Source organism: Dromaius novaehollandiae, chromosome Z, assembly GCF_036370855.1.
Source record: "Dromaius novaehollandiae isolate bDroNov1 chromosome Z, bDroNov1.hap1, whole genome shotgun sequence".
Taxonomy (NCBI): Eukaryota; Metazoa; Chordata; class Aves; order Casuariiformes; family Dromaiidae; genus Dromaius; species Dromaius novaehollandiae.
Window position 1 is genome coordinate 82,740,558 of NC_088132.1, and position 27,371 is coordinate 82,767,928.

At 50.7% G+C, this 27,371-nt stretch overlaps 1 protein-coding gene across 1 annotated transcript in view; it reads left to right on the forward strand.

Annotated features, from left to right (window-relative positions):
* The window catches only part of LOC135324654 (mitogen-activated protein kinase 4-like), a 70,946-nt gene that overhangs the window by 36,827 nt on the left and 6,748 nt on the right, over positions 1–27,371 (forward strand). Inside the window, exons 3-4 of the mRNA XM_064501336.1 lie at positions 17,618–17,762; positions 25,700–25,861. Of these exons, the coding sequence (XP_064357406.1) occupies positions 17,618–17,762; positions 25,700–25,861 (307 nt within the window). The remainder of the gene's footprint in view (positions 1–17,617; positions 17,763–25,699; positions 25,862–27,371) is intronic.

The window sequence follows — 27,371 nt, forward strand, 5'->3', positions numbered from 1 at the left end:
GCAGAGCAGACGCCCTTGCTGCTCGGTCTCTCCGTTTGCAATTGCGTCCGAGCCGGCAGGATGAAAGCAGGAGCCGATTTCAGCGAGGGAGGGGATGCGAGACGTGTTGTGCTTACGTTATCTGCGTGGCTGCTAGGCTGAGCGCGGGGGAGAGCCGGTATTTGCCTCCCAAGGGAAACTCCCAGGATTTGGCACCAGCTGCAGGGAGATGTTTTATTATTTTCTGCGATAAACTGACCATGTCTGTGGCTGTGAAGGCACCCCGAAGCAGAGACCTTGCCGTACACGCGAGGTGGGCTCCAAGCGAGGGGGGAGCCTGCGGGTGCGGTGCCAGAGCAGTGGTCGGAGGCCCTGCTCGAAGGCACGTGGTGAGAGCTGAGAGGGAAACGCTCAAGCGCGGAGACGTATGGAAAAACAGCATCGGGATTTGGATGTGCCATGGGTGGAAGCAGGAGCTGGAGGAGGCCTGTCGTAAGGAAGGATGGAGAAGGGGGAGATGGGAGAGCATCCCTGCCAGCTCCGCTGCATCCCTGCCAGCTCCACTGCACGTGGTCCTCTGGGAGCAACGCCGGGGAGCAGCAGCCTGCGCGTTCGCTCCGTGCTCGGCGCTCAGCTCACCCCCTCGGGGATTTATGTCTGTAGGAAACGTCAGGTTTAGCCCTATAAATTTTTTTTTTTGCATCTACTCACTCCGCAGTGCGGTTTCTCTCTTGCTGGATCTGTCCTGTCTTCTGGCATGCAGCTCTTGTTGGTAAGTTATGTCTGCTTCCGTAGATTTCCTTACGGCAGAGACAACCCTCATATGTTACCTCCTGTGAGCTGCTGAAGATACGTATTTGCCAGTCTGTTGATTTCTCAGTACAAAAGCAACGAGATCCCAGTTCCTGCTCAGTGTATGCTGCTGCTGCGTCTCCCGTGGTCAATAATTAGTGCGTTTTGCGATGGCCAAAGCAGTGGTGCTGAGGGCGGTATAAGGGTTCATAGGTTGGTCCATCCACTGTTCCTTCCTGTTAAAAGACGTCTTCTCACTGCATCTGCTTGGCCACACACTGCTACAGGCAGGCTAGGAGACCTCTAATGCCCGTTTGGACCCAGTCTTTTGACATGGAGGATCCACAGGGTGTTATGGCTCAGGATGGTGGCCGGGAGCGAGAGGATGAAGTGCTGGTGAAGGCACCAGGCTCGGGACCAGAGGTTGCCTGCGGCTCCAGGCAGAATCGCAGTAACCGTGTTGCTGTGACGTATCACCGGTGCCAACAGTAAATTCTCAGTGAGTGACAACGGCTGTAAAGCATGTGTTGTCGAAGGGAAGGGGGTGAGTAACGCCGTTCTCTGCTGTCTTCACAAAAGGAGTAGGCAAGGCAGAGAGGACAAACGAGCTACGAACAGCTCCTGATAGGTTTGCTGGGGGAGCTGGGCAAAGGAAACAGCTAAACTTTGGCGTGCTGGACCGTGGGAGCTGCTGCTGTATGAAGCTGCCTTGGAGAGTGGCCCTGGCAGGGTACGTGATGCTCTGCGGCACGATGCACTGCTCAGCAAAGACCAGAATCAGAGGGAGCATCCGACAGAGGCAGGCCGCGTTGTCTTCTGACAGCCGGCTCCGGAGCGGAGCTGGTGCTACGGGGAGCCAGGTACGCTGAGATCCTGGGAGCAGGGATGCCAAATCTGCAAGGAGCGCTGAGATCAGATTGTGGCCCTAGTATAAGCTCAGTAGATAGGAACTTCTGGGTTTCTGGCCTAATTGAGGATGCATTTGTGGAGTGCCTCAGTTTCCTGGTCCATTGGTTGGACACAAGCCACAGAAGTCTGCGGGATGTGTTATGATGCCCATGAGCTGCTTAAAGCAAATTTGTTCATTCCCTTTTTGTTGTCTTGGAGACTTACAGGAAGCTTTTTGGGGAGGGTTCAGTACAATCCTTTTACAAAGATGGTAACTCAGCTGAGCGATTGCCTCCTGAAATGGATGAGACAGACGGGAATGATTGCACTGAAGCAGTTTTGCAGCCTGTGCCCTCTTGCCTGTAAGTGTTGGCAGAGGACGCGAAGCCCAAAGCCCCGGTGGTGAGCGTGTGCCAGGCCTGGGTCTGGGAGGTGTCGCAGAGTGGCCTTGGCCAGGAACTGTGTCCAAGCGGTGTAGGAGAAAGCAGAAGCGCTTGGGTCACGCTGAGGAGCAGCCTCCGCGCTGGCTCGCTGCCCCAGTGAGTTATGGAGCCTGAATTAAGGATTTCTGCTTGCAAGAACAAGTGCAGGGCATGTCCTGAGGGTGGGCTCCGACTTGCCGTGCATTACTTTACAGTGTAGATACACAGGGACCGGGCCGATGCGTGCAATATAGATCCATTGCTGAGGACTTGAACATCTCGTTTTCAGGAGGCAGGGTGTAGCTTTGGGGAGAGCTGAAACTATCGCTTTGGGAAAAGCAGTGGTGTCCTAGCGAAGGTTGAACGGTGGAGGCGGTAGCACAGCACCATCGCTGGGTGCTTGGTGGATGCCGGACTTATACAGCTCTGATTTACTCGTATTTGGAAAATGCTGGCAAGAGGGTGAACCAAAGTAAAACACGAATAGATTTAGGATTCAGCTACTCTGGGTACTGTCTAGTTGCTACATGGCTTGGAGCACTCAGTGACCAGATTTTTCCTTTTCTGCAGCCTGCTTTACTCTGTGTGAAAGGGTTAAAGGCAATGAAAATGGGTGAGAACTCTCTGTAGTACAGAGTCCTGATTCTCATTGATTTTGAAGGCCATTACAGTTAATGCCATCCAGGCAGGAGCTTTAGAGCCCTGGAAGTTTAATGAACTTGCTGCTTCTCAGATAGACGCTACATGCTGCAAAAAAGGTGTCTGTGCTAGTGGGACATTGCAAACACCACTCATTTTAGCTACCCTGCTGCTAGATCCTGCCGGTTCTGCTGTATTTATTCTTGCGCTCTCTGACCTGCCAAGATACACGGTTCTTCGCTGCCTGATCACAGATTGCTGTGGTTCCAAGAGAGAGCAAAACATCACGTGGTCCGCGCAAGGAGACATGATACAATCCACAGCCGGTTTCCGGTTAAAGTTACTATTTGGTATTTTAAGATGGTAGGATAAAATCTTTTTCTTTAGCTGGACTTTTGTATGCAGGATTGCCAGTCTGCCTTGATTTTCATGTTTGTGATAGGGTTTAAATGTGCTTTGCATCTAAGGATCAGTGGGTTTCTGTCTGATACGGCTCTGGGTCAGTTGGTGTTGCTTTACAAGCGAAGGTAAGGAAGGAGAGCAAGAAAAAAATGGAGAAAAGATGATCTCACAACCCTAAAGCTGAGTCCTGATCTGTTCTGGTTTTGAGTTTGGGATTTGGGGGAAGAACAAACCCGGATTAAGGTGAAAGAAGATGGTGAAGTGGCACATCACGGTAGCTCCTTGCATTAGTGGAGAGTCCGAGCACCTCTGCAGCCGGCCCCTCTCCGGGAGACATGGGGACGGAGGCCTGGCTGCTGGTTCTGTGCTCTCTTCCGTACCTGGTGGCTACTACCCAGCTCAAGAAGAGGCTCCTGGCTTTCTAAGTGTGTGGTTTTTTTGTTTTTTTTGTTTTTATAGTCAGGTGCATTCAAAGGCCTTTCCTGAGAGAGGGTAACTCATGGAAAAAAATGCTCCAAATAAGGCAGTGCTATGTGAATACAGAAAGCAACCAATTTGAAGAGTATCATCCAGTCAAAGCCTGCAAGATAATGTTAGGAGTTGTCTGTCCATTTCTGCTGCAGAATTACTGTTATTTCTAAGCAATTCTCCTCTGGCTCAATAGCAGCCAGTGCTGGGGGAAGGAGCTGTCAGGCTGGATGGTAAGGGCTGCAGCTTCTTTGTGGGATGCACCTTTGCAAAATGCCACTGCTTTAATATTTCCTAGTTCCTCCCAGTGCCGAGAGACTGTAGCGTGGGGGAAAAAAAGGCAAAAAAAACCCCAACAAAAGGCAGAACCCAGAATTGTGCAGTGAGAAATATCTATGACCGCAGAACAGAGCCTAATATAGCAGCACAGGCTCGTGTTAACTGTCGGGAGCTGCCAGCACACATGCTCTCTGCATCACAGTAGTTATTAGTAAATTCTGTTGGTGGGGGAGGACTGTATTTGCCAACTGCAGCAGGCACCATATGCTTAAATCCAGTCATGGCTGTGCGACCGCCCCATGTTTTCCACGTGCCGGGGGGAGCTCCCAGCTGGTGCCGGTCGCGCCGTCCCTCCTGCCACCACGATGCAAGCCGGAGGGAGCGGGTCGTGGTCTGCAGTTGGTCTCATCCGAGCCGGGCGTCATCCATTGGGTTCCACCTCCATTTCGTTAGGGTAAAACGCTGGGGAAGGCTGCGGTGTTCCCGTGGTTAATGCCGTGGTGGTAGAGCAACTCGAATCCAAGTCGCAGCAGAAATGAGGAGCGACGGCAGGAGGACGTAGGCTGGGGCTTCATTCAGTCCTGCGTTTGCTTTCCAGCTCTCCTCAGATGGTGGAGAAAAATCAATTCCTTCCTCTGTTTCTCTTTCAACCTCTGATTTCCTCATCTGCTCATGGAGATTTATAAGCTCGTTGCTCTGCTTGTGTTTCATACGCTGCCCTGCCTCAGAAGGCAAGAGGGAGAAGACCGGGAGAAGACCAAATTTGAAGCTGCTGAGCCCCTGTCCTGCTTCCAGATGGGACTGATCAGAGCAGCAGTCCTTACGTCCTGACTGCTGATCGTGCCAGCAGGCACTAGTGTGGAGCTGCCCCAAAACAGATTAAATCGTGCTCTTTTCTCTGTGGGTAATTCATTGCTAAAAAGATCCGGTAGATCCAAACCTCCAAAGGTAGCGCAGAATTACAGCTCTAGCATAATAGTTTGCTTGCAAGTCTTTGCAGCTGGGATACGCTTAGACCGATGCCTGGGGTCTGCCAGCATGACAAGTCGCAGGTTGTGTGTTGTCGTTTGTCGGAAAGGTTACAGCTACTCTGACCCGATGGTTCTCCAGTCCCAAGCCCTGGTAACCAGCCTGCTAAGTGCTGAAATGGCGAATAACAGCTCCAGTAGACTGTGACCTGTTTTAAACACAGTTTAAAAGTATATGTACCAGGCTGAGTAATAGTCTTTACCTGGCAGCGTGTCTTGTTTGTGTGAATTGCAGCCAGCAGCCCTTTAATTGGGAAGTACATGGAAAGGGAGTGCACTCCGGTGCTGCGACATGCCTTGGAAAACGCTGGGAATACTTGATCAGCTCCAAAGAAAAGCAAACTTGCCTTCATTTCTCGTGCCATTTGTCACGTGTTTGCCACTGAAGACCCTTTCTCCATGTTTTTAGAGTAACTGATGGGCATCAGTTCACTTGAAATTCCCAAATAACAAACGGGACGAATTTCAAGCTGCAAAGTTCACATTCAGATCTGGGTCTACCCCAGAGGCTGTTTAGACCTGAAGGCTTAAAATTCATTCCTTTCTCAGAAAAACACATTTCTACATTTCCTGAGCACTCACATACTTGTAAACATCTCTTTAGGGCACATTATATCAAATCTAGCAGTAGAGAAGACTGCTAAACCCACGAGACGGTCACCTGGATCCCCTGGTCTCTCCTTTCGCCCTGTGCCTTCACTGATGCTGTCATCACACAGCCACGTGGCCTTTTTTCTCCTCCTTCTCACTACTCTTTTCATCGCCTGGGAGTCATTAATCCTGCTGTTTATCCCTCCAGAACATCTCCAAATTAATCCTTTTTTCCCCCCTGTCAGCACTGTTTATGGTCTGAACACTTTGCTGTGCTATCAGAGTTAAACGGTGAGCAGAGGAGCATCTGAAATTAAGATACTGGTAGCTCAGGCCTCCTTAAGATCCTTATCATTATGTAAAACACAGCCAAAGTCAAGTGTTTCCCCTTTCTTAGATCACCTCTTTATTGAATTCAAGCATCTCATTTTCATCTTCAAAGCGCTCGGCGATGCCCCCTTCTACATCTCTAATCTTGCTGCTGCCGGCCTCCGGCAGACCTGAGTTTTCCATGCCAGGGCCCGCGTCCGCGTTCCTTCGGAGGCTGCCGCCGCGTGCGGAGCTGCCCGTACATCCATCCCCGTTTGCAGAGCCGTCCGCCCGTGCCGTGGCTCTCGCGCCCCGATAAGCAGCGATGGCTTGGAGCCGGCAGCCAGGCGTGAAATGCCCCAGGCTCGGTCAGGAGGGATGGCGTGGGACGTGAAGGTGAGGCGCCGGTTACCACTCGAGCACCCTCACCTTGCGGCGGGTACAAGGGACGGTGGAGCACGAAGAAAGCAAAATCAAGGTTTAAAAATTGGGATAAATAGCAGTGACTAGCTGGACTAAATTTAAAAATAATAAACGTTTCAGAGGACAGAGCTGCATCTGGCCTTGCATCTGTTCTGTGCGTTGCCCTGCAAGAACGGACGAACTTTAGTCAGAGCAGAGCTATTTGGGTTCAGTGATTCTGTTTGGAGCAGAAAACGAAAATGGTTGCAATACAGAAATAAGGTGAATTGCTAAATCTCTTTACTAGGGTGAAGAGACAGCAAAGTGATAGACTCCTTAGCCTGTGTATGTCTGAGGTGAGCACTTAGTTACCTGTTCTGTGGAGTTTGTTTAAGGCAAAGAGAGGAGTTCAGAGGGGGAACACAGTGACTCAACAGCAGAAGAAAATTTGCTTCAGAAAGAGGTGGTCCGTCAGCTGGAAAAGGAGGCTCTGGCGCTGGAGGAGTGGGCAAAGAGCAATGGGGGATGTTCTTGGGGACCCAAATCGTGAGGTTGTTGCATTTTCTCGAAGGGAATATGTATGAGATGGGCTCTAGCTGCCTTGCAGAAGCTGATCCCGTGCCTGACGCTGGCGGGTGGAGAGCTTTGCTCTGTTACTTATTTCTCTGCAGCAGATTTGGGGCTGTCGCTGCTTGCCGGAGGTTGTGTTTGGTTTCTCAGATTTCTTTGAGTCTCCTGTCAAACTGACATGCTCATTTAAGGCCTGAGCTTGTTCCCTTTGTTCAGGTCCTTGGCATCTTTTAGTGAGGAGAGGGAGACTGAAGCCTCAGGTAGGTGGGGGGAAATCCTTGTGACCTCCTCCACGGGCCACGGCCACGCTCTGCCTCCCAGGAGCAGTTTTTCATTTGCCTGAGCCTCATGGGCGAAGGCGGGAGGCAGAAGATGTCGGAGCTCTCCGAGACCCTTGCAGAACCGGCATGGATGGCGAGGAATCCCCTCCTGACGTGCTGTGAACGTGCTGCTGCAGCACCGTGCCAGTTTTAAGGCAGGTCCTGACTCTTTTTGTACCGGCCTGCTGTGGGATGCGTCCCGTAGAGGTGGAGGCCTCTTGGCAGGGGCCAGTGAGGTGGAGAGGAGCCATTGCTGAAGGACCATTAGCTTCGGGAAGGCTCGGGCATTTCGGTGTTGGAAATCCCCACCATGCAAAGGTGAGGATCGGTGAGGCCCTCTGGCCTGAGGGGGACTTTGGGAATGCAGTATTTTCTCCATCTAATGCCTTGGGGGGCTTCTGGTAGGACACTGAGGCCCAGCTGCAGAGATATGCTTCGTGCCGTCTGGGGAGAACAAGGGTGATTATTCCTGGTTGACCATAACTCTTTCTCCACGCCACGAGAAAGGTGTGTGCTGCTTGATGGCACGTGTTTGCTCTCCTGACTTGGTGCTGCAGGTACAGCCTTTGCTCCCCATCGCCGTGGGGGGGCCCGTGGGCTGTGCCAGGAGCCGGGAGGAGGTGCGGGCAGCACCCTGAGCTGGGGCTAGCGGTCCTGAGGCTCAGCCCTGGCGATCGGGCCCTTTGCCAGGATGGGTGAGGTGGCAGACGGGGCGGGAAGGTGCCCCCGGCGGTGGCCCGTGGATGGAGCCGCCCAGCGTGCTCTGGCCGGATGCAGCCCCCAGCAAAGCGGAGAAGGGTGTCTGAGAGGGCTTCAAGCATGAAGTCCCTGCACGGAGGCAGGCTCTGGAGGCTCGCTGAGTCTCTAAGTACCATCCGCGGAGACGTTGCAAGGCATCCGTAAGCTGTGGATGAAAACCTGTCCCCTGCGATGGGCCGAGCGTGAGCTCTGTGCCGTCTAGCACCCAGCACAAGCGAAATGGCTCCGGCTCCCTTCTCCCTGCCTCGGGGGCTTGGCTCCCATTTCCTAGGAAATGACCCGCAGCAAAAGCATCACTACCATCGTCATTCGGAAATAACACTCCTCCCAAGACGAGCGGTCCCTGTTGGGAGTCGAACGTGGCATTTTCTCCCCCTGGATCTCGCTTTGCATTCCTCCGAGGTTGGTCCCGGCTTTCATTTGCGTGAATGGCCCGCTAAGGAAGTGCCCTCTTGGAGAGAGCTCTTGGTAAATCGTCTCCAGAAGGCCCTTAAGCCTCTGAAGTCTTTGTTTTGTGCTTGCTCGTCGGGGCAATGTCATAGTTTCCGGTTCATCCGGTAAAACAAGAAGATTCCCAGGTGTGGGATCAAGAGGAAATCTCCGAAAGAGACGGGGACAGGCAACACTCCTCAGCTACAGCCACCAAAGTCACTGCCCTCTGCGTTTAGCTGCGAGGCAGATGGTCAATGAGCTCTCCCGCACGGGCCCTGCACGGCAGATTTCTACTACATCGCCGGCGCTGATATTTGGGGGCTTTGCCCGCGAGGTGCTCAAGTGAGGCCTGCACCCCGCACGGTGAGCAACACGGCACAGCTGGCCCCCGCGCAGCTAGTGCTTCATTTGATTCTGCTCTCCCCACTCCTCTGGCCAAGTATTTAGTGGTCTGAGTTCATTAAATAAATGCATTCTCCGATCCAAAAATGACGGGAATCCATGTCACGTTTCCGGAGCCGTGCGGAATGACGTTTTTATTGCGCTTTGCGCCGTGCCAGGAACAGCGTTCCTGTAAACCGGACCAATGCCCCTCAGCCCCTCCTAGGGCTCTCCTAGCTGCCTTTTATAAATAAATTTTGAAAAATGCTCTGAAGAGGAACCAGCCTGCCTTTGCATCGGGATTATTCCGAAAGCTTTCTTCTGTTTCAATTTTGAGTGCTGTCCCCCCTCCGTCGGCTCCCTTTGAAGTTCGGTAGTGTTTTGCTTTGGCCTTGTTTAAATGGTGGGTGCAGAGCTGTCCCGGTGGTTACGCACCCAACGGCTAAGGCTCAGGTGCAGCCTCGTATCCGGGCTGAGACACACGTTGCAGCTACGCACATAAACGCTTCCAGGCCTCAGCTGGTAAGTCTGCGCGGAGCTACAAGGAAACATGTGAACTTGAATTTCTGCATCAGCCTGGAGCAGACGTGCTCTTGGTTCCTCTTGTGAAGTCTAGCTCAGAAGAAAAGCTCTGGCCTTCTGTGACGGGAAGTTTGGAGCACCTCCAGGTCTTCTCCCTCTCCACACAGGTGCTTCTGTGTAATTCCAGCTTCACTCGATACGCTCAGGGCTTGCACTACTCCAGCATGAAGTGATGAGAACAAGACTGCGTCTGTGATGGGGACATGGGGGAAATGCAATCCACTTAACGCTATCACTGTTCTTTCTGAAATTGTTTTTCCTACTGATGTTACAAGCAACACACAAAATCAGTGTTGTAGAAAGATTAGGAAGAAAAACCATTTTTCTTTGCTTTTCAGTTTCTTTATTATGCTCTTTGATAGATCTTGATGCCTATCCTAGACATAGTGAATTTATCACTTTTGTACATTGTCTGAGCAGTTCTTACACATGATAGTTGCCTTGGGAATAGCAGCGGAGGAGAAGCAGGAAAATGATACTTGAAACTGCAAAAAATAGCATGGGAAGGCTTGAGAGCAAGGCTTGGATCTGAAGCTATTTTTGTTTCTAAATTAACTTGGTATCATTTTTTTAAAGAGATTCCAATGTGTATTTCGGTCCAGAAAGGGCTGCACTGAAGCCATAGGATATGTCATGAAAAAATATGTTCAGTCTTAATTAGCCCTGAGTAGTCTGCTTCCGTTCTTGGTATTTCTACATGTTTGGTTACCTATACGCAGATAGATGGTCTGGTGATGTTTGCCTGTGTTAGGAGAGCGTTAGTGAGATCTGCCTGTGAGAAGACGAGAGAGAAGGTAGCCAGACTGGAAATGATCGTGGGTGTAAAAGCTGTCTGTGCTGTCAGTGTTTGCTACATGGAAAACCTAGTGCCGTTATCTAACCTGGCTTTATTTAAATCCTTGTACCAGCTTCCTGTGACTGTGCAGGTCTATTGCGTGATCGGTGCTCCCAAGGCTATGGTAATATTTTTCCATCAGCAGAGCTGAACGTAGCTCTGGAAGAATACTGGGCAGGGGGGAAATGCTGTTTACCGCAATTTTTCTGAGCCATATCATGTTGGATTACCACGAGGACGCAAGTGCTGCGCACACCGGGCCAACTGCGGCATCATCTGCCGTCATGGGGCACGCCGTGCAGAGGCTGCAGGTTGGTTGTTTTCCATAAGATAATGAATAATTCCTCTTCCAGATGGCAGAGCAGGAACTTATTTTTATGTTAAAGAAAAACAAACAGGTTTTAACATTCTAGGCCACAGTTTTAACCATTGTGGAGCAGAGCAGGCCTAGGTTTGTAGGCTACAGTAAGCTTTTATGTTCATGCCATTGAGGACTACCCAAGCGGTGCACTCCTCTCCAGCTTGGGACCGTGAGTGCAGTTTGCCTGGAGCCGGCCCAGCTTCCCAGCACACAGCATTTCCCACGGGAAGACATCGGATCATTCACTGAGGTCAGGAGGGAGAATCAGTCCTTGGGTCTCCCTGGAATTATATCCGCTTCCAAGCTTGTACCTGTAATAAAAGGAGAATTTATCACGCAAAGAAAAATCTGATCTCGATTTTAAAACTTCCCATGACAAAAGAATCCATCAACCTTTACTAGTATTTTCCCTTGTGGTTAATTACCCTCGTGACTGAAAATCTGTACCTTGCTTCTAGTCTGACTTGGTTTGGCTTCAACTTCCAGCCATTAGATCATGCTGTAGCTGTTTCTGATCGAAGAGCACTCAATTAGCTAATTTGCTTTCCCTGTGGGTACTTTTAGACTGATGCGGTCAACCCATAACCTTCACTTGGCAGAGTTTGCCTCAGGAGGAGTCAGGGAAATGGAGCAACTCACTTGCTCCGTATCTAACATATTTAAACGAAAAGATTTTGGAACGAGCTACTTTTGAAGACAGGCTTAAGGTAGCACAGTTGCTTTTTCTTTTCCTTTTGTGGAATTGCTCCACGTCGCTGTGATGATGAACCAAAACCTCTGTCACCAGCAGAGAGCAGGTCTATGTCTGCTCATGTCCCTGGGGGGAACCACAAGGGGAATGGGCCAAAAATGAGAAGCTTGGTGAAGATGAGAAGGAGAACAGAAAAGCCAGAGCCCAGAAGCAAAGCGCTATGGGAAGCGAGGGAGGGTCCAGATATATGTGACAAGAACACATGGGGCAGAGGAAGGAAATACATGCTCATCTTAGTGTTGTGTGTTGTGGTAGTGTCCGGAGGCCCAGTTACATTGGTTTTCTGCTTTGTGAACCCCTTTAAAGATGTATTGCACATAACCCTTCATGTACATAGTACCAGCTGAAGCCATGCAAACTCAGTTTGGGGGCTAAGGACATAGTTTATGTCTGATAGTGAGGTGATGAATCACTGCGACAGACTGCCAGGGGAAGCAGTAGACTCTTCCTCTCCAGGGATCTTCAGCCAGCTGCAGGTTACTTCCCGGGCTTGAGGTTGATCTAACAACGCAAAAATGCAATGGTCTGGGTTACTTAGCAGATCAGAGCAGAGAGGTGACAGTGTGGTGATGCATAACAGAAAAGAGAAGTGCAATGAAAAGTGCTGCCAGTCATAACCAGCAGTGCATGCACTGGTAACCCCACCAGCAGAGGTGGGTTTGGAAGCCACCCCTACAGTGTTTGGTGGGTTTTTGCAGGGAATTCTACCAGTACCCAGATGCCTGGGGAAATAATGGTGTGGTTTGCTGCAATACATAGGGTATTTGTAATACATTGCTCATATATTTTGCATTGTGCATGCACCCCTGAGTATTCAAATCCATCTCACTGTCAGAGAGGAGAAGCGTATGACTTGAATGTTAAATTCGTAGGGAGAGCGGTATTTGTTTGCTGGAGTAGGGAAGAAACTGCTCGGGTAACACAGTAGGTAAAAATGCCTGGGCTCTGCGTCCTGGAGAACTCTTTCTGCTTCTCTTAGGGTCATGGGTGCAGGAAGGTCCTCCTTCCTCTGGTACCCTGCCAGAAACCCAGTGCTTGCTGGCCAGAGCGCAAGAGTTGGGGCTGGGATGGTGCCTTCCAGCTCCTTGCCCTGAGGGTTGGGATTGTGGTGGTGGTTTCTGGTCCTTCCTGGTCCAGTCATGTCTCACCTGGGTTGTTCTGACCCTCAGAGAAACCAGGAGGGCTGAGGATCCAGCCTCAGGAGCGGCTGTTGCAAGTTTGGGCTGTGCCCATCTAAGTTCAGTCTAATTTTCAGCTCTTGAAGAGGTGCAATATCCATTTCCTGCATTTGAAGGCTCCCACCAGCTTGGAGATTCAGTGCCAGTGATCCCTTTTTTTTTTTTAATTTACTCTACTTCTGCCCTTTGCAAACCGATCCCTCTGCATCTTTGCTCTTTGCCACCTGGAAGCATTCAGCAGGTTTTGTTCAGCAGGTTTTGTTCAGCCCATCTTAGCGACGGCTGACTTGGGCCTTGTTTCTCTCGCTCATCGTTTGAGCCCCTCTGCGTTTCTTCTCAGGCCTGGCTTTGGTTGGTGTGGCTCCGTGCTGCAGAGCCCAGGTTCCCGCTGCGAGGACAGGACTGGCCTCCCCGCACTGCGTTCCCACTGCGTCGACGTCTGCATGTGGCACCGGCCTTTTTCTTCCCGGTCCCTCTTCGTGAACGTAGTTCATCTGTTCTCACCATGCTCACTTAGACCGTGACCTTCACCATTTGCTGTGTCGGACTTTTTGGGCGAAGCCCATCTGCAGTCTTTGTGGGACAGAATTACACTCCAAAGGGTGTCTTTCAGCCCTGGGCAAAGAGAAGGCATGGTGCCTGCCATGATTTTCATGCTTTATTCCTACTGATTTCTTAAATATTTTCCTCTCCCCGCAGTAGCTTGTGGCTTTCCGTGTTGAAGAGCTACGTTGCTATTTATTGCATGACCACACTAACCTTTTGGGCCCCCCAGCATTGGGCATTATCAAAGGCCCAGAATATGGTCCTTGAGGAGCTAATCTAATTTTATGATGTGAAAGGCAAGTGGGGAGATCAGAGAAGCATGGGGAGCTGCGTGGGTAGCTGTTGTCCTGCTTTTCCCTTTGTGTGTTTTAGTGGAGCTCTCAGCAGCGAGCTGGCGATGCTTCGCATCAGGATCAATATCCACCTGACCCATGCTGGACCCCTTCTTTGGTTCAGTTCGCTGTGTTTATAATTTTATTACTTCTGAGCGTTTGGAGAAAATGAAGACTAAGTGCCCCAAATCACTACCCCCAGAGTTTATTTTCTGAAGATTTTCCAATAAACACCAAGATCTTCATTACTGTAAATAATTGCAGTAGCTGGAAAGCAGCAGCCTGGTCTGATAACCTCAGCCGTTCTGCGATGCTGCGATAACACTCTGGGGCTTTTGTGGCAGTTCTGATTCAGCAGCATTAGCAATAACACAGCAGCGTTAAATGAGCCAGTAGCATAAATTCTCAGCTAATCAGTCTCAATTACAACTTATCTTATAGGAAGACAAAAATTAAAATGTTCTTTGAAAACAAAGCCTTTTGATTAAAAGCTTGACAACTTGCACATTTGGAGAGTGGAACAAAAATCTGCATTGAGGGAGCAGAAAAATTATAAACCTCTTATCGTGTGTGACAGTTAACTGCTCTTGCATTTTTGCTGAAAAAAGTGCCATAGTGCACCCTCAATCACAGAAGATGTTATTGTTGGCTCCGGGTAATAAATGACAACGCTGTGCTGGCTTTCTAGCCCCCGGCTCATTTTATGACATATATTTTGCAGCAGGGCTATGGGGGGGCCTGTCTGCATCCTGGATTGAAGAGGTCCAGGTGCCTCCCTTCACCCAGAAATCTTCCCCGTCGAAGGTTTAAACAGCAGCATGTTTTATGCTCACAGTTCCTCAGGGAGGGCCACTGTTTCTCCCGAGATCCAGGCACCGTTCCTGCAGGTTAAAGGGACCTGTGTTGATTTAAAAGTCATGTGGCTTTTGACATAAGGCAGCCTTGCTAGGCTGGAGAACAGGAACAGGAGCTGACAGTGACTGGGGTGAAGAGCCGCAGCTCCACAGCCCGGCTGCTTCCCGGGCTGCCTGCCGTCCCGCTGGCTCCTGGCTCAGGCTGGCTGCTCCTCGGGGCACCGGGATGCAGAGCTGCAGTTATGCCGTCCTTAACCCGCCTTTTAGGGTATACTGTGGATTTATGCGGCTGACCCTCGCTGGTCCTCACTTGGCCAACACGGCAGCAGGAACTGAAAATCAGTTCTTACAACTGGCCTGTTCCCAGCTGCCCCCCAGCACTTCCCTGCTGACCGCTGTCACCCAGGAGATGGCATCTCCTCTCCCTGGGGAGAGCCTTCCCTTGCAGGAGGGCACGCACAGAACAAACGTTTCCCGTGGTCCAGGGCTGTTGTGCAAAGCCTCAGCAGAAACTGGTTGTTTCTTGGCTTGCTGCAAGAGCATACCTAAGGCCCACGCTTCCAGCATACAGTTGGGGTTTTTTGACTCTTGCGGGGAGAAACATATCTGAAGATCTCCAAGCACTTTACAGGTGGATGGTTGCATCTCGCAGAACTCCCTGCCAGTAATGAAGCAATGTCTCCTCCGCTTTGCAGAAGTGTTACTGAGATGCAGAGCTGGAATCACCTCTTTGGAGCCATAGATGCGGCTCTGTAGGGAAGGGAAAGGGTTTTTCTTTCCCTGTGGACATCACGTAGGGCTGTGCCGGTGACCAGGGATGCCCAGAAGCCAGCCTGGAGCAGTGGCAGCCCCTCCGATCTGTCCGGGGTTTGGGAGTTAGCATGAGCCCATGACTATTCCCAATAGGCAGTTTGGATGTGGGCAACAGATTTTGGAGGATAAGAGTTTATGGTTTGGACATGGGCTTTCCACACCAGTTGTCCCCAGCTGCAGCAAACAGGCTGTCGTGCTGAATTCAGTGGCATGGATGTGGCCTGGAAGTATCCAGGCTCTCTTCCCTCAGGGGCCTTGGATCTCGGGCAGAGGAATAATCCTGGATTGGGCTTGAGGATTTACATGTGGGTGGAGAGAATGAGTCTGGTCTTAAGACTGGATTCAGTCCATGATTAATTGGCTGTGTAGACAAACCCTTAATGAATCAGTGATGGACTGGAGAAAAAAACCCTCGAGTGACTCAATTACCAGTTTCCTCCCCTTGCCTCTGGACAGTACGCTCGGTGTTCGTAGGCAAACCGACTCGTTCCCATGTTACGTTGTGCTGAACACAGCTCGGGAGAAAATACTCACGAGCCAAATTGCTCTTGATGATGCTTTTTATATGCGCGGGGAGGGGCTCGCTGCTTGTAGGGGCTTACCGGAGTGCTAGAAATTTGGAGGCTTGGCAGTCACAGGAGCATCTCTGCTTCAGAGCTGTTCATCACGAGTGAGAGGACCTGCTAAGAGAATACAAGAGATTACAAGGAATAAGGATTAAAGAAACAGATCTGGCTGAATCATTTCTGATGGGAGAATTTTGCGCAGCAAAATGCAGTTATATTGCAATTGGAAACAATTTATGGAACAACATCAGTTAGGATGGAGGCTTTTTGACTACGTATTTATGCGAACCGTTTTCACGTTCTCATTACATTTTGATGCTATCCAAATGTTTCATGGCATTAAAATGTGATTCAGTTTTCTCATTTTATTTTGACTTGCCTAGCATGTTTGAATCTGCATCAAGATATGCCAACGTATACTTAATATATAGCAGGCTATGTATGGATATTCCAACATTGTCCTGATGAAATAACCTTTCGTGTTTGAACACGGCGCAGTGCCCAGCCCAGAGCTCGGCCAGGGAGCCGGGTGCTGGGGCGCAAGGGCGGCGGTGGTGGGACATCCCGCGGTGGTCCACAGTACGGCTGCCTCCTCGGGATGCCCCTCTTCTTTCTTCCTGCCTGCTGATGGACTTGCTCTTAGATGGAAAGGAGAACTTCCATCTGAAGGGAAAGCCCCTCACTCTGAATTTGATTTTGCTTTAAATTGGATGGCAAAATCAAAGCTTTCATGTTTTCACCGAACAGAAATTAAGACTGAAAAGCTGCACTTGAAGAACGTCAATTCTCTTGGCTGGAGCAGCGCCGCAATAGAGCATCAAACACAGCGTTTCCACTAACCTGCTCAAAGGATGTAGCAATGAAATGAATAAAAATGAAGCAAGTAAAAATGAAATTTTCTAAATAACAAATTTGAAATGAGATCTTTTGACTTTATGAAAACAAAACAGGAACGTCCAAACGGTTTGGCTCTCGCCGCAGGCTCTGCTGCCATCAGCTTTCTTATGAAGCACTGGGGCTTCGGCGAGATGGCACGTGCTGGTGGCTGTGCCCCTGCCAGGGCCGGCGGCCGCGGTGCCCTGCCGGCGTGTGCGAGGGCGCGAGCCGCTGCCGGTGCTGCTCCGTCTCTGGGCCCTGGACAGCCAAGCGCCGTGGCCTTTCCAGCGCCGGTCCCAGAAGCTCTGCCGGGCCGCGGGGCTTCTTGAACCGCAGTCGGTTGGGAAGCGTCGGCTGCTCAACAGCTTTGGCATTAAGTGGGGCTGCAGTTTCACGTACGCTTTTCAGGTGGTGATGTGTGTGCGTGCACAAAACGAACCGCTAATGAGTAACACTGAATATCCTGCTCTTTAACTGTGCCAGCTTTCCGCGTTTTCCAAAGTCGTCTTTGATAGCTGGTATGGATTTGCTCTGGGCTTTTAATACTGTGCCTTTGAATGAGCACCAGGGCGCCTGCAGGCATGCTGCCCTTTTGGCTGCCCCTTCTCATTGCTTTCTAACAATGTTTCTCGTTTAGATGTAGTTCCCTTTTGTGAGATTAAACATTATTGTCACGGACTTTTTAGCTTTATTGCTCCCGGCGCGATGCTGAATCTGGGTAGCTATGTTCGTTACTACAGGTTTGCAGCTGGATACTAATGTTCTCAGCCAGGTCCCATACATTGCTCAGGGCTGAACCGAGAATGGCCTCTCCTCGTAGGGGCTCCCTAGTGAGGTTATGCTGCTTAAAAATTTAGTTTCAGCATCGATATTTTGTCCTATTCAGGCTTGGAATTTGGATCTCTCAGGTTTTTATGTTACTTGCTATATAACTTGCTGTTACAGTCAGCTTAGTTAACTATAGAGGGACTGTGGATATAGTGTTAACTATAGAGAGAATCAGCAAAAAATTGCAGACTGATAAAGCCTGGAAATACAAGCATTGTGCTTACAGGTGCTGAGCTGACAAAAGAGTTCCTTCATGCATAAGGAATAAGTACAGAAATCTGCCTATGGCCTCTTTCTGGGTTAAAACAAGAGCTCCCCACGCTGAGGATTATGTGTGCTAAACTCATCCCCTCCGCAGAAGATCCAGCAGCCCGGGGCAGGGATGGAAGAATTGTGTTGCAAAGTTACTGATGTCTCTATGCCTACTCTTGCAGGGTTACCTCTCCGAAGGCTTGGTGACAAAATGGTATCGCTCCCCTCGCCTCCTCCTCTCACCGAACAACTACACCAAAGCCATCGACATGTGGGCAGCCGGCTGCATCCTGGCCGAGATGCTCACAGGAAGGATGCTCTTCGCCGGTACGTTTCTAATGATTTTTTCTCTCCCTCTCTCCTTCCTTGCCGCTCAATCCACAGGCCTGTCAAGGGTAAGACGGATAGCACGGCAGAGTGAATTCCCCTTTCTTGGCCAGCCAAGGACCGCCTATAGCAGCAGTACAAGTCTCCCCTGTCTGGTTGTTAGGCATTAGAGGTGTCTCCAGAGCAAACTTCACTTGCGTAAATTCCAGTGTTGGAGCATTTCTTGGTGCAGCTGTATTGGTGCAAGCTTCCCCCATGCAGGCAGGCCCTGGGGGCCAGAGCGGCGTTCCTGCCTTCGCTTCCCTCTCTGCTGAATTTGCCGGTGTCGGAGCTCCACACGGTGCCGTGGATATGACCACGCTTGCGAGACCCGCTGGGGTTGGTGTCATGTTGTGCCGGGTGCTGTGCCAGCCCAAGCAGGTCAGGAACACCGTTCGCCTGAAAACGCAAGCCGGAACGGATAAAAGAGCAGTTCTGGTGAAACAGCAAAATATTTTGCTCTTATTGGGTTCTCAACAAAAAATAGAAGCTTCTTGTTAGGAGAAAAGATGCCTAAAAGAGTATGATAGGGTGGAATATAAGGACACAGGATAACGTGGTCCTATGCTAAGAGCTTTGTACTCTGTGCAGTGGATTTGAACTGTGATTGGTATCTTGAATATGTCTTTTCTTTGAGGGAGAACATTTTAATGCCACTACACAATTGCAGCCAGAAGAGTTTCACGTCGGGAGCGATAAGGAGCTTGCTATGAGCTGACTGGTGTGAAAAGCTCGACTACAGCACTACGTCGCCCTGCAGCTTCTCAGTGAGAGTTGTGAAATCCATAGTAAAAAATGAATTAGTGTCAAACCCTCCTGTAAAATCAAGTATATTCCACCGAGACCTATATACATGCTTAATCGTGTTTGCTGGGAGCCATTCCCATTAGAGATAAGCATGTGCCCTAAAACACTGTGCTTTCACAGCTATCTGGACTTGTCCATATTAGCGCCTAGCAAAAAGGTTTGATTCTTCAATCACATTAATGTAACTCCATTAACTTTTACGGTATTATCTCCAGATCCTGAGGCCAGGTATTTCATGTATAGCAGGAATTAAGAGAAAGAACGGCATCATTGCGTAGGTGCCTGCTGCTGCTCAGGGGCCGGGTGTCTGGAAGCGTCCTGAAGCTGCACCCGTGTTCTTAAACGGCGTGTGGGTGTGCTGATCTTGCAGCCGGGATTTTCCTTGTCCTTGCCAGCTTTGACCCTGGCCACGTGCAAATTTGGCAAGCTACAGGATTCCCATTTAAGCAGGTCCCAGCATTGCAAAGGTGCACTGCAAAGAAAAGACAAAAAGCATCAGGAAGGAGTGTGTGATTTATCAGCACAGCATTCAGAGCTAAATTCTGATCCTCTTGAAAAGCAAATCTTTATTCAGTATGTTTCCAGAAATACTACTGTCGGGGGCAAAGGTGTGGTTCTTAGCTTTGTATCAAGCTGGGACATGGAGTCATTTATTCAGGGATGAAGCAGACACTATCTGGCTATCAAAGAGCTATCTTCCTCCCCAAAGGCCACAGCGATGCTGCTGCTTTGTTATTGCTACCGTTGCCTATTAGTATTTTGAATGACAAGATCTAGCACATTTCATAAGCAGCTGTTCGCAGGGTTTTGTAAATAAATAATTAGTTCCATTAATAATAGAGGAGAACGCTTTCTTCAGAAATATTTCAGTGCGCCGCAGCGCTCTGCAGCGAAGCTTGATTGCAGCTGCTCTGTCGGTCTCTTCGCGCTCAGCTTTCAGCTCCCATCTTCCTTTTGTGAAGGCTGAAAATTAGAGTCGGTATCATTTAGAGATCATTAGAATGGCTCTGCTGTTTGCCTCCCTCTCCTTCCTTCCCCTTGGCCTCAGTCTCCCCTCCCAGAAATTTCCTAGTCCAGGGAGGTTAGTCCCTGCACCGCGCGTTGTGCCGCAGCCCCGGGCTGCCTCTGCTGCCGCTCGCGATGTGTTTAGCCACGGCGCGGGCTCCCTTTTCCCGTGTGATTGCCGCGCCAGCAGCATTTCTTCTCTCCACTTTATTTATTTATTTAGCTGCTCAGCGAAAGCCCTGGGGAAGGCAAATCTCACTGTCGTTCCGCAGCTCCCCGCCGTCAGATCACGGGGAGAGAAAACAGGGAGGTGAAACCAATGCAACAGGGAGCTGCGCGGGGCTGCGGTGCAGGCGGCCTGTGCCTGGCCGAGGGGCTCGGGGGGGGCGGCCGAAGCCCGCGGTCGCTGGTGGGAGGTGCGAGGCTGAGGCACAGGGTGAGCTCGGTCCCCAGGGAGCCTCCGTCCACCGCTACACTTATGCATGGTGCCCCTGCCACTGCAGAGCCTCTCCTGCCTTAAAACACGGATGTGCTGCTTCTCCCTGCCCGAGCAGGTTGTTGCCTGGTCTCACGGGGAGAGTCAGCGCTGCCGCACGGCCGTGCTGCCCTGCAGGTCTGCTCCTGCTGGTCCTCACCGCCGGCTAACGCAGGTGCAGCCCGCGTCCTCTGAGATCCCATCTGCCCTCAAACTCGCAGCTCCTGCACGAGACCAGAGTAACGCGATGCCTGGTGTTAAGCTGGGTGCTGCTACTGCGTCTAGCTGAAACCGCAGGGAAATCTCTCTGGACACTAAGCTAATCTCTATTTTCGGATACAGCTCCTCATGTCAAACAGAACACAGGACTTATTTGTCTAGGTCCTTCTCTGGCCATCCCCATCGTAGCACCCAAGCGCTCATCATTATGCATTTGCCAAACTCTGCTTAACCTCTGTCTCAGCCTCACCTTGTTTATGGACACCTGGAGTAGAAGTTACGTTGCCTGAAATCAGGCATCTTCCCTGTAGACAACTGACCCAGTCCCCAAAGCTGCCTTTGTGGTCAAGGCAGAGACGAGGGCAGGTCCAGGATGCAGTTCTGCTGGCCCCATTTAGGTGTCTGCCGTCGGATGAGATTGATTGGGTGTTAAAAATACTTATTTATCATCACTGCTCATAAAGAGCACCCAGACGACTCTCTCAAAAGTGGATGTGGGTATTGCACACCGCTACAATTAAACAAGATCAATCCTATCCCTGCTGCCCAGGCAACATTCGGAGACTCTGTACCACAAAGCAGGAATACTGAAACCTACTTAGCAGGTTGCTCTATGAGAGTCCGCAGCAGAGCAAAGCTCAAGAGGGAGGATTTGGCAAATCACAGATTAAGCTCAGCTAGGCAAGTGCTGCGCGCATCGTTGTTTCTCTCTTTTCATTAGTTTGCAATTGCTTAATAAGCCCACAGATGATGGCAGGATACTTAATGGGGAGAGATCAAAACTGGGACTTCAAAACCACATATTCCTTTTGGGTTTCTTTAAGAAAGGTCTGCAGAGTTTTTATTGGAAGCTCTTGGTGTTGTGCCCAGTTTTTCTGGCCTACTTCTTCACCAGTGAATGAAAAAGAGCCGCTGGTGAGCCCCAGCACGGGGGCACCATGTCCCTGTTGTCTGACTGCCTCTTGCACCGCCTGGGCCCCGACCAACCGCCCTTCTCGCACAGGCCCTGGGCTGTCTTAAGTCCTGGTCTCCAAAGAGGTGGAGAGTTAAAAATCAATCACTCAAAGCTGTTAAAAAAGGCAAAACATTCCAGATGATCGCTTGCCACAACAGCAGTGGGAAATAACCGTCACTCCCTTCTGTCATTCGGTGTTCGTACAAGCGCAGTCAGTGCCAGGCAGGACATGTGTGAGTGTTTCCGTGTGTGTGCACCAAAGACAGTGAGAAAGCCGATGCCTGAGGAGAGGCTGGACACGTCAGAGGCTCGGGATGACACTAGCACTGCTCAAAAGACAGGATTTGGTAATTCGTAGCATCAGCAGAGCCGGGTAAGCCCCTTTCATGGTTTTGCTGTCTTCATAACAGAGTTCACAGCCAAACAGCTAGTGTGGTGCGAGATAAGACGCGGTGTTGCTGAATCTGGCTCCGGGGAAGGCTCTGGGCTGAGTGTGGTCCCTCGGATCTGTCCTTCCTGGCTGTAAGGTTTTAGCAAAAATGATGAAAACTAGTTGGCATGACGACTGGGGAAAAAAGGAAACAGAAATGCATCCCGACCCCATTCCTCTGGGGTCTCACTGTATCTCCCGTATATGCCGAGACCTTGTTTTTTTTCCTCTTTATGTGTATCTGTACTGTGGATTTGATGATTCGGAGAGGCAGGTTGAAGGTGAAAAAAAGAACTGCTCATTCTGGATGTCCCCCTGCCCGTCCCCTCTGCAGCAGCGCGTGCCCCAATCCTCCAGCTCCAGGCGGGGAGGGGGATCCGCGACTCCCCCCTTAGCCCTGCTCCTTGATGGGCAGACTGGCTGTCGGTGCCTCAGAGAGTGAGAGGTTAGGAAATCCCAGCTGAGGTTTCTAAATGTTCCTTCAGGGAAGAAACCCAGATAATCCAAAGCTCGCAAGAGCATAACATGTCTCCAGTGGCTAAAATCTGGTTCATAGAGCTTTGGAAAACAAAATGAAAGATATCCACTCCCCACCACGAGCGTGTAGAAAACCAGGCAGAGGATCTGTAACAGCCCAGGCTGGGTTGCGCTCGCTTTGCAGATGGCAGTGAATCCTGCCCCTCTCGGAGGGGGGAAGGCAGGGTAAGTCTGGAGTCCAACCTGAACTGCTGCTTTATAGCGTGTGAATTCAGGTGTGTGGGGAGCACGGGATCGCACGAGAGCCGACAGGAGTTTTGCCCTTGGGTTCGGGGGAGCAGGGTTACCGGAGGAGGAAAATCCCACTAAAGAGCAGAGAAGCCTGTCCTCTCCCCGGCCAGAGAGCCGCACAGTCTGCAGAGCTGGAAACTGTGGAGGTTTCTGCCTGCAAAACAGAGGCCTGAGAATATGACGGTTTTATAAAATGTGAGCTCTGCTGTGAGTCACCTGGGCCGTCGCTGCAGGGTGGATGGGCCTGCGATGCTCAGGGGCCGGGAAAGCGAATCTTTCAGTCTGTCCAGCTCGCTCTGTCTTCAGTTGCCTCCTGTACCGGCACTAAGTGGTTTACAGCTCCCTCCAGTGATTTTCCACCCCTCTGCTTGCAGACACATATCCAGAAGCGGTGTCAGTAGAAGAAATAAAAAATAGAAGAAGGAGAAGAGCCTTCTGTCCTTGAAGATCTCTGTGGGAACAGCCAGAGCACTGCAAGGCTCCCGAAGGCCGTATGGTGACTTTTCCCACGGGATCAGTCAGACACATGTCTCGCTTGCCAGGGAGTCTGTCAGGGCTTGGGTGTTCATCCTCGACTTGCCTGCAGCTCGGGGAGGAATTTCCTTTCCGACAATACATGCGTGAAGCTGAGCTCCTAATCCTCTAGTCTGATAATGGCACCTTGCATTTATTCTGCCTTTAGTTCATGTTTTCCTTTTTGTGAATTCATGCATTCGGAAGCTCCCTAGGGGTTACACAAACGGAGGGTCGTGGGTGGAGAACTGGGTTCCTACGAGCCGTAGGCTGCTCCAGGGTCAATTAGCAGCTTCTCTGGGTGGCGAAACGCCGTGCCTTCGCGCTGTGCTCGATCCTCTGGCACAGGTCACCGCTTGTGAGTAACGCTGCCGGAAACCTGTCAGTCGGACAGCAAGGAACGTGGTAGCGTGGAGATCCCCGTTGGTTTGTCTGCTCTGGACAGCTCACTATCTTAATGGATAGCCCCGGCTCTAGGGACAGAATATTTATCATCGGCGTTCCTGGCGGACAGGAGATCGATGGTACAACTCAGGATTTATGCCAGGCAGCTTCTCTGTGCACGTAAGAAGCTGGAAATCGTCAGCAGAGCTCTTGGTCAAATTCAATACTGCGCTAAAGAATAGGATTAACCTTCATTAATTAGGCGGTTGGCTGTGCTCCACTCTGCTGGCACTACTGTTCCTCGCTTATCACTGACGGCTAGCCAGCTCTGAGTGGAAGCTTAGGAATATGTGGATAAAAACGTCGTCAAGGAAAAGGATTTAAAAAAAATAGATATAAAAATAGATATAAGAGATATCAGCACCTGTGCTCTGTGGTTTCAGCCAGGAATGCTTTCTGCTTCATAACCATTTTAAATAGTTGGCCAGGTTAGCCAAAGCGGTACGCTGACGCTCTGAAGGCTATTTTAAAGTCATGTAACATCTGTCCAAGCCTCTGTGAGCATACAGAGTTTTATTGCAGCAATTCAGTGCCGCGGCTCTGACAGACTAGGAGCCTATGGGTATTGCTGCGACTAAATTGAACTTGCAGTGTAAATCAGGAGGGGAGATAAAGCCGGGGTCCCCAAGCACCGATTTTGCCTGTGACATGTGCAGCCATGCCAGACCCCACTCCAACCTTAGACTTCATAAATCATCTTTTTGTCAGAAAAAAAATGAAACTCATGTCGATTATACCAGGAGGGCTGATCATCTAGGTCAACTACGTACCCTTAAAAAGAGGGGACCTGGTTTTACTGGGGGAATAGTGCATTTTGTGAATCTGACCTAATGGGTGGCTTGATCTTCACTATTTTGGAGCAGCTGGGAATCCCAGTGACACGATGAACAGCTGGAGGTATGCCAGGCTTTGGGAACGGCACTGCTTAGGTAGGCACCCATGTGCAGATTGAGGCATCTCGCCTGAGGACATCTTGCCTGCTGCTGCGTAGAAGCAACAAAAGACAGCACATTTAGCTTCATCCGGTAAAGCACGGAGTCCATTTCCTTTGCTCTGTGACTGCATTGCCAGGTTCCTGCGAGAAGCCCGTGGTGGAGCTGCCCCTGCTGCCCTTTGCGCTCTTTGGTGCGCGTTATGGGCCCAGGAGCGCTCGGAGACGAGCGTTCCCAGAAGGGCAGCAGTGCCGGGCTGCCCGGGGACGCGGCGGGGTCGGAGGCTGCAGGGGAGGCAGCTCTCATCCGCTGCTCTGCTTGTGCAGAGAGTGACCGGTTCTGCATGCAGAAACCGTGGTGCTCAACGTGCAGCGCGCTTAGCTGCAGTCACAGCTCCTCTCTCGTGACCGCCGAAAATCGACCATTAATTTCCACAGTTATTCCAAGCCATCCGCTTCCAAATATTCACGTGGAACAGGGCAAGCCCGAAAGAAGAGAGGGAGGACTGCAGCACATGGCAGGCTCCTCAGCTGCCCTCATCCACCGCGTCCGCGGTCACGCCACCTTCTCTCGGTGCTGATAAAGGCCAGGGGATGCTGCTGACTGCTGCCACCGTAGTGGCATTTAAGAGCAGCATTTAGTTGGGGATGTTTATAAGACTGCAAAAAGCTCTTATATAGATGCAGTCATAATAGCCAGAAAGTTCTCTGCCTCTTTTCTGAAGGCTTTTGGGATCTTAATGGAGCTATTGCACTGTCAGAGTGAGCTGAGATTGGCCAGTGGAGTCGGGATTATTAGGGGAGGACAGACTGACAGACAGACAGACAGCATGAGACCAACAACAGGAAAAACCTCAGCTCATGCTGGGGGCAGAGCCAGGGGGTGTGGACAGGGAGCTGGGACCTTTCCCAGGCTGGACCGTGGTTGTGTGCGCAGAGGAACTGCTGCTGAGCTGGGGAGAGGTAGCAAAAGCGAGAGCAACAGCAGTGTGGCATTAAAGTGCTTGGTACCTGCTTTGCATACATGGGCAAATGACATCCTTGTGCTCAGCCTTAAAGTAGAGCTTCTGGGCAAAAGACAGGATGGGAACAGAAGGGCAGGGAGCTGAAGTGATCTGGAGACATCGCTGCATCTGGTCCATAAAAAGGTGGCGACTGAATTGTCCTTGGAAAAAAGAGCAGTGCCTAATGCCACCCACATCAGCTTGTCTGGCATTTGCTGCTCCTGAGGCGTGGCACTGGGGTGACAGAGGATTCAACGCAGAGCGGTGGTCGTGCAGGTGTGTGGCTGGTAACACTGGCTCCACTGATCTACATTCTGGGCCCAACTCACTGTTTTCTGCTTCTTTAGGAGGGCACGAGCTGGAACAGATGCAACTTATTCTGGAGACGATCCCTGTTATCCACGAGGAAGACAAAGAGGAGCTGCTCAGAGTGATGCCCAGTTTCATCAACAGTACCTGGGAAGTGAGGAAGCCCCTGCGCAAGCTGCTCCCTGAAGTGAACAGCGAAGGTACCGTAGTGTTTGGTGGTTTTGACAATGTTCTTCTGACTGGGCTTCCTTTGGCCACCTTATTTTCAGACCTGTTTCCTCAGTGGGTTACAGAAATTGTTCTCTAAGGAAAAATGCACTAATGCTGGTGAATATGAATTCAGAAATCTCAGGCTATGCGGCGCAGCTTGCCCAGTACGTCCCATAGTACTTGCATTCCTGTACTGGTTTTGGCTGCCTCACAGGCAGGGATCTTAGGAGGCTCTGAGGGCACGTGTTATGGTGATACTTAAAAGATGTGCTGAGGAGATGAAGGAGGTTTGTGGGAGGAAGGAGCTGTCTGGTCCCAACTTCCACAACCCCCGTCCCTGGGTAGCTGAATCCCCCGCTGGACTGGCTGGTTGCTCTGGGGACAGGCTGGGGCTTTGGGAAGGAGAAGGAGCATTGCCCCGCATTGAACCCGCACGTCCAATCATAGCTCAAAGTCTAAAACACTTTCCAAGGCACGTCACATCCCCCCAGGCCAGCTTTGCTTTGCCGTATTCACACGCCTTTCCTCAAGCCGTGCCGTTTCAGCCCAAAAGTTATTTTCAAAGCCTTGTTCATTTTCTTGTTGTGCTTCTTTGATAAATAAAATTGAATACTCCAAGAAAATAAATGCTTTTACTCCACAAACGTCTGAACTCCGTGAGATGGTTGCTAGAGGCAAAACCTTTGTCAAAGCACTCTGGTGTGACTGGAGCTGGGAAATCACTTGTCTTCAGGCTGTTGTGGCCTGAAATGATTGATCACCACTTCAGTTAATTCCCTCCTTTGGCTAAAGCTAAAAAAATGAACTGTGTCGTTGCAGGGGGGCTGCAAACTGCAGGCTCTTGGACTTGAACTTTAGCGTTGGCAGCTTTGTAGTCACACATCTCAGGGTGGCTTCATACCTAGAAGTCAAAGTAGAGCAGTAGGTACCAATGCACCACACCAACTCTTCAGAGCTCTTTCCAGGGCCTCTCTCCAGGTCTTTCCAGGATGGCATACCTGGACTTCTGCTTCTTTGGTTACCACCTCAGTGCTCCTGGAGGCTCGCTGGATCAGAACTGTTCTCGTGGTGCGGCCTGCGCCTCCGAATACTGACGTACGCAGTCCTTGTATTTGGGATTTGCCCTCTCCCTGCTCGGAAGCGTGTGTCTGGGCAGCCTGCGGATGGCTGCCAGGGCGCGCGTGTTGTGTCCTCCCTGCTCTACGCACACGCCGCCCGCGAGTGACATTCAACGCACAGGATCCGCAGGGGTGAATTTGCTTTGATGTGCACAACACGTCAAGCCTGAGCCCTACTTACGTTCACTAGCGTAACTCTTAATTATAAAAGAGTCCATTATAGGTGCTTGGCAATTGTGATACTCATTAGCCTTGGTTATCTAGAGACTACGTCAGCCTCCAGTAAGTATTAAATGGATTTATTCCCTGCCATTACTGCGGGAAGAAAGGTCACCTGCAATGCTTACATAATTCATTGAAATTTTCCTGCCTATGTGACCTG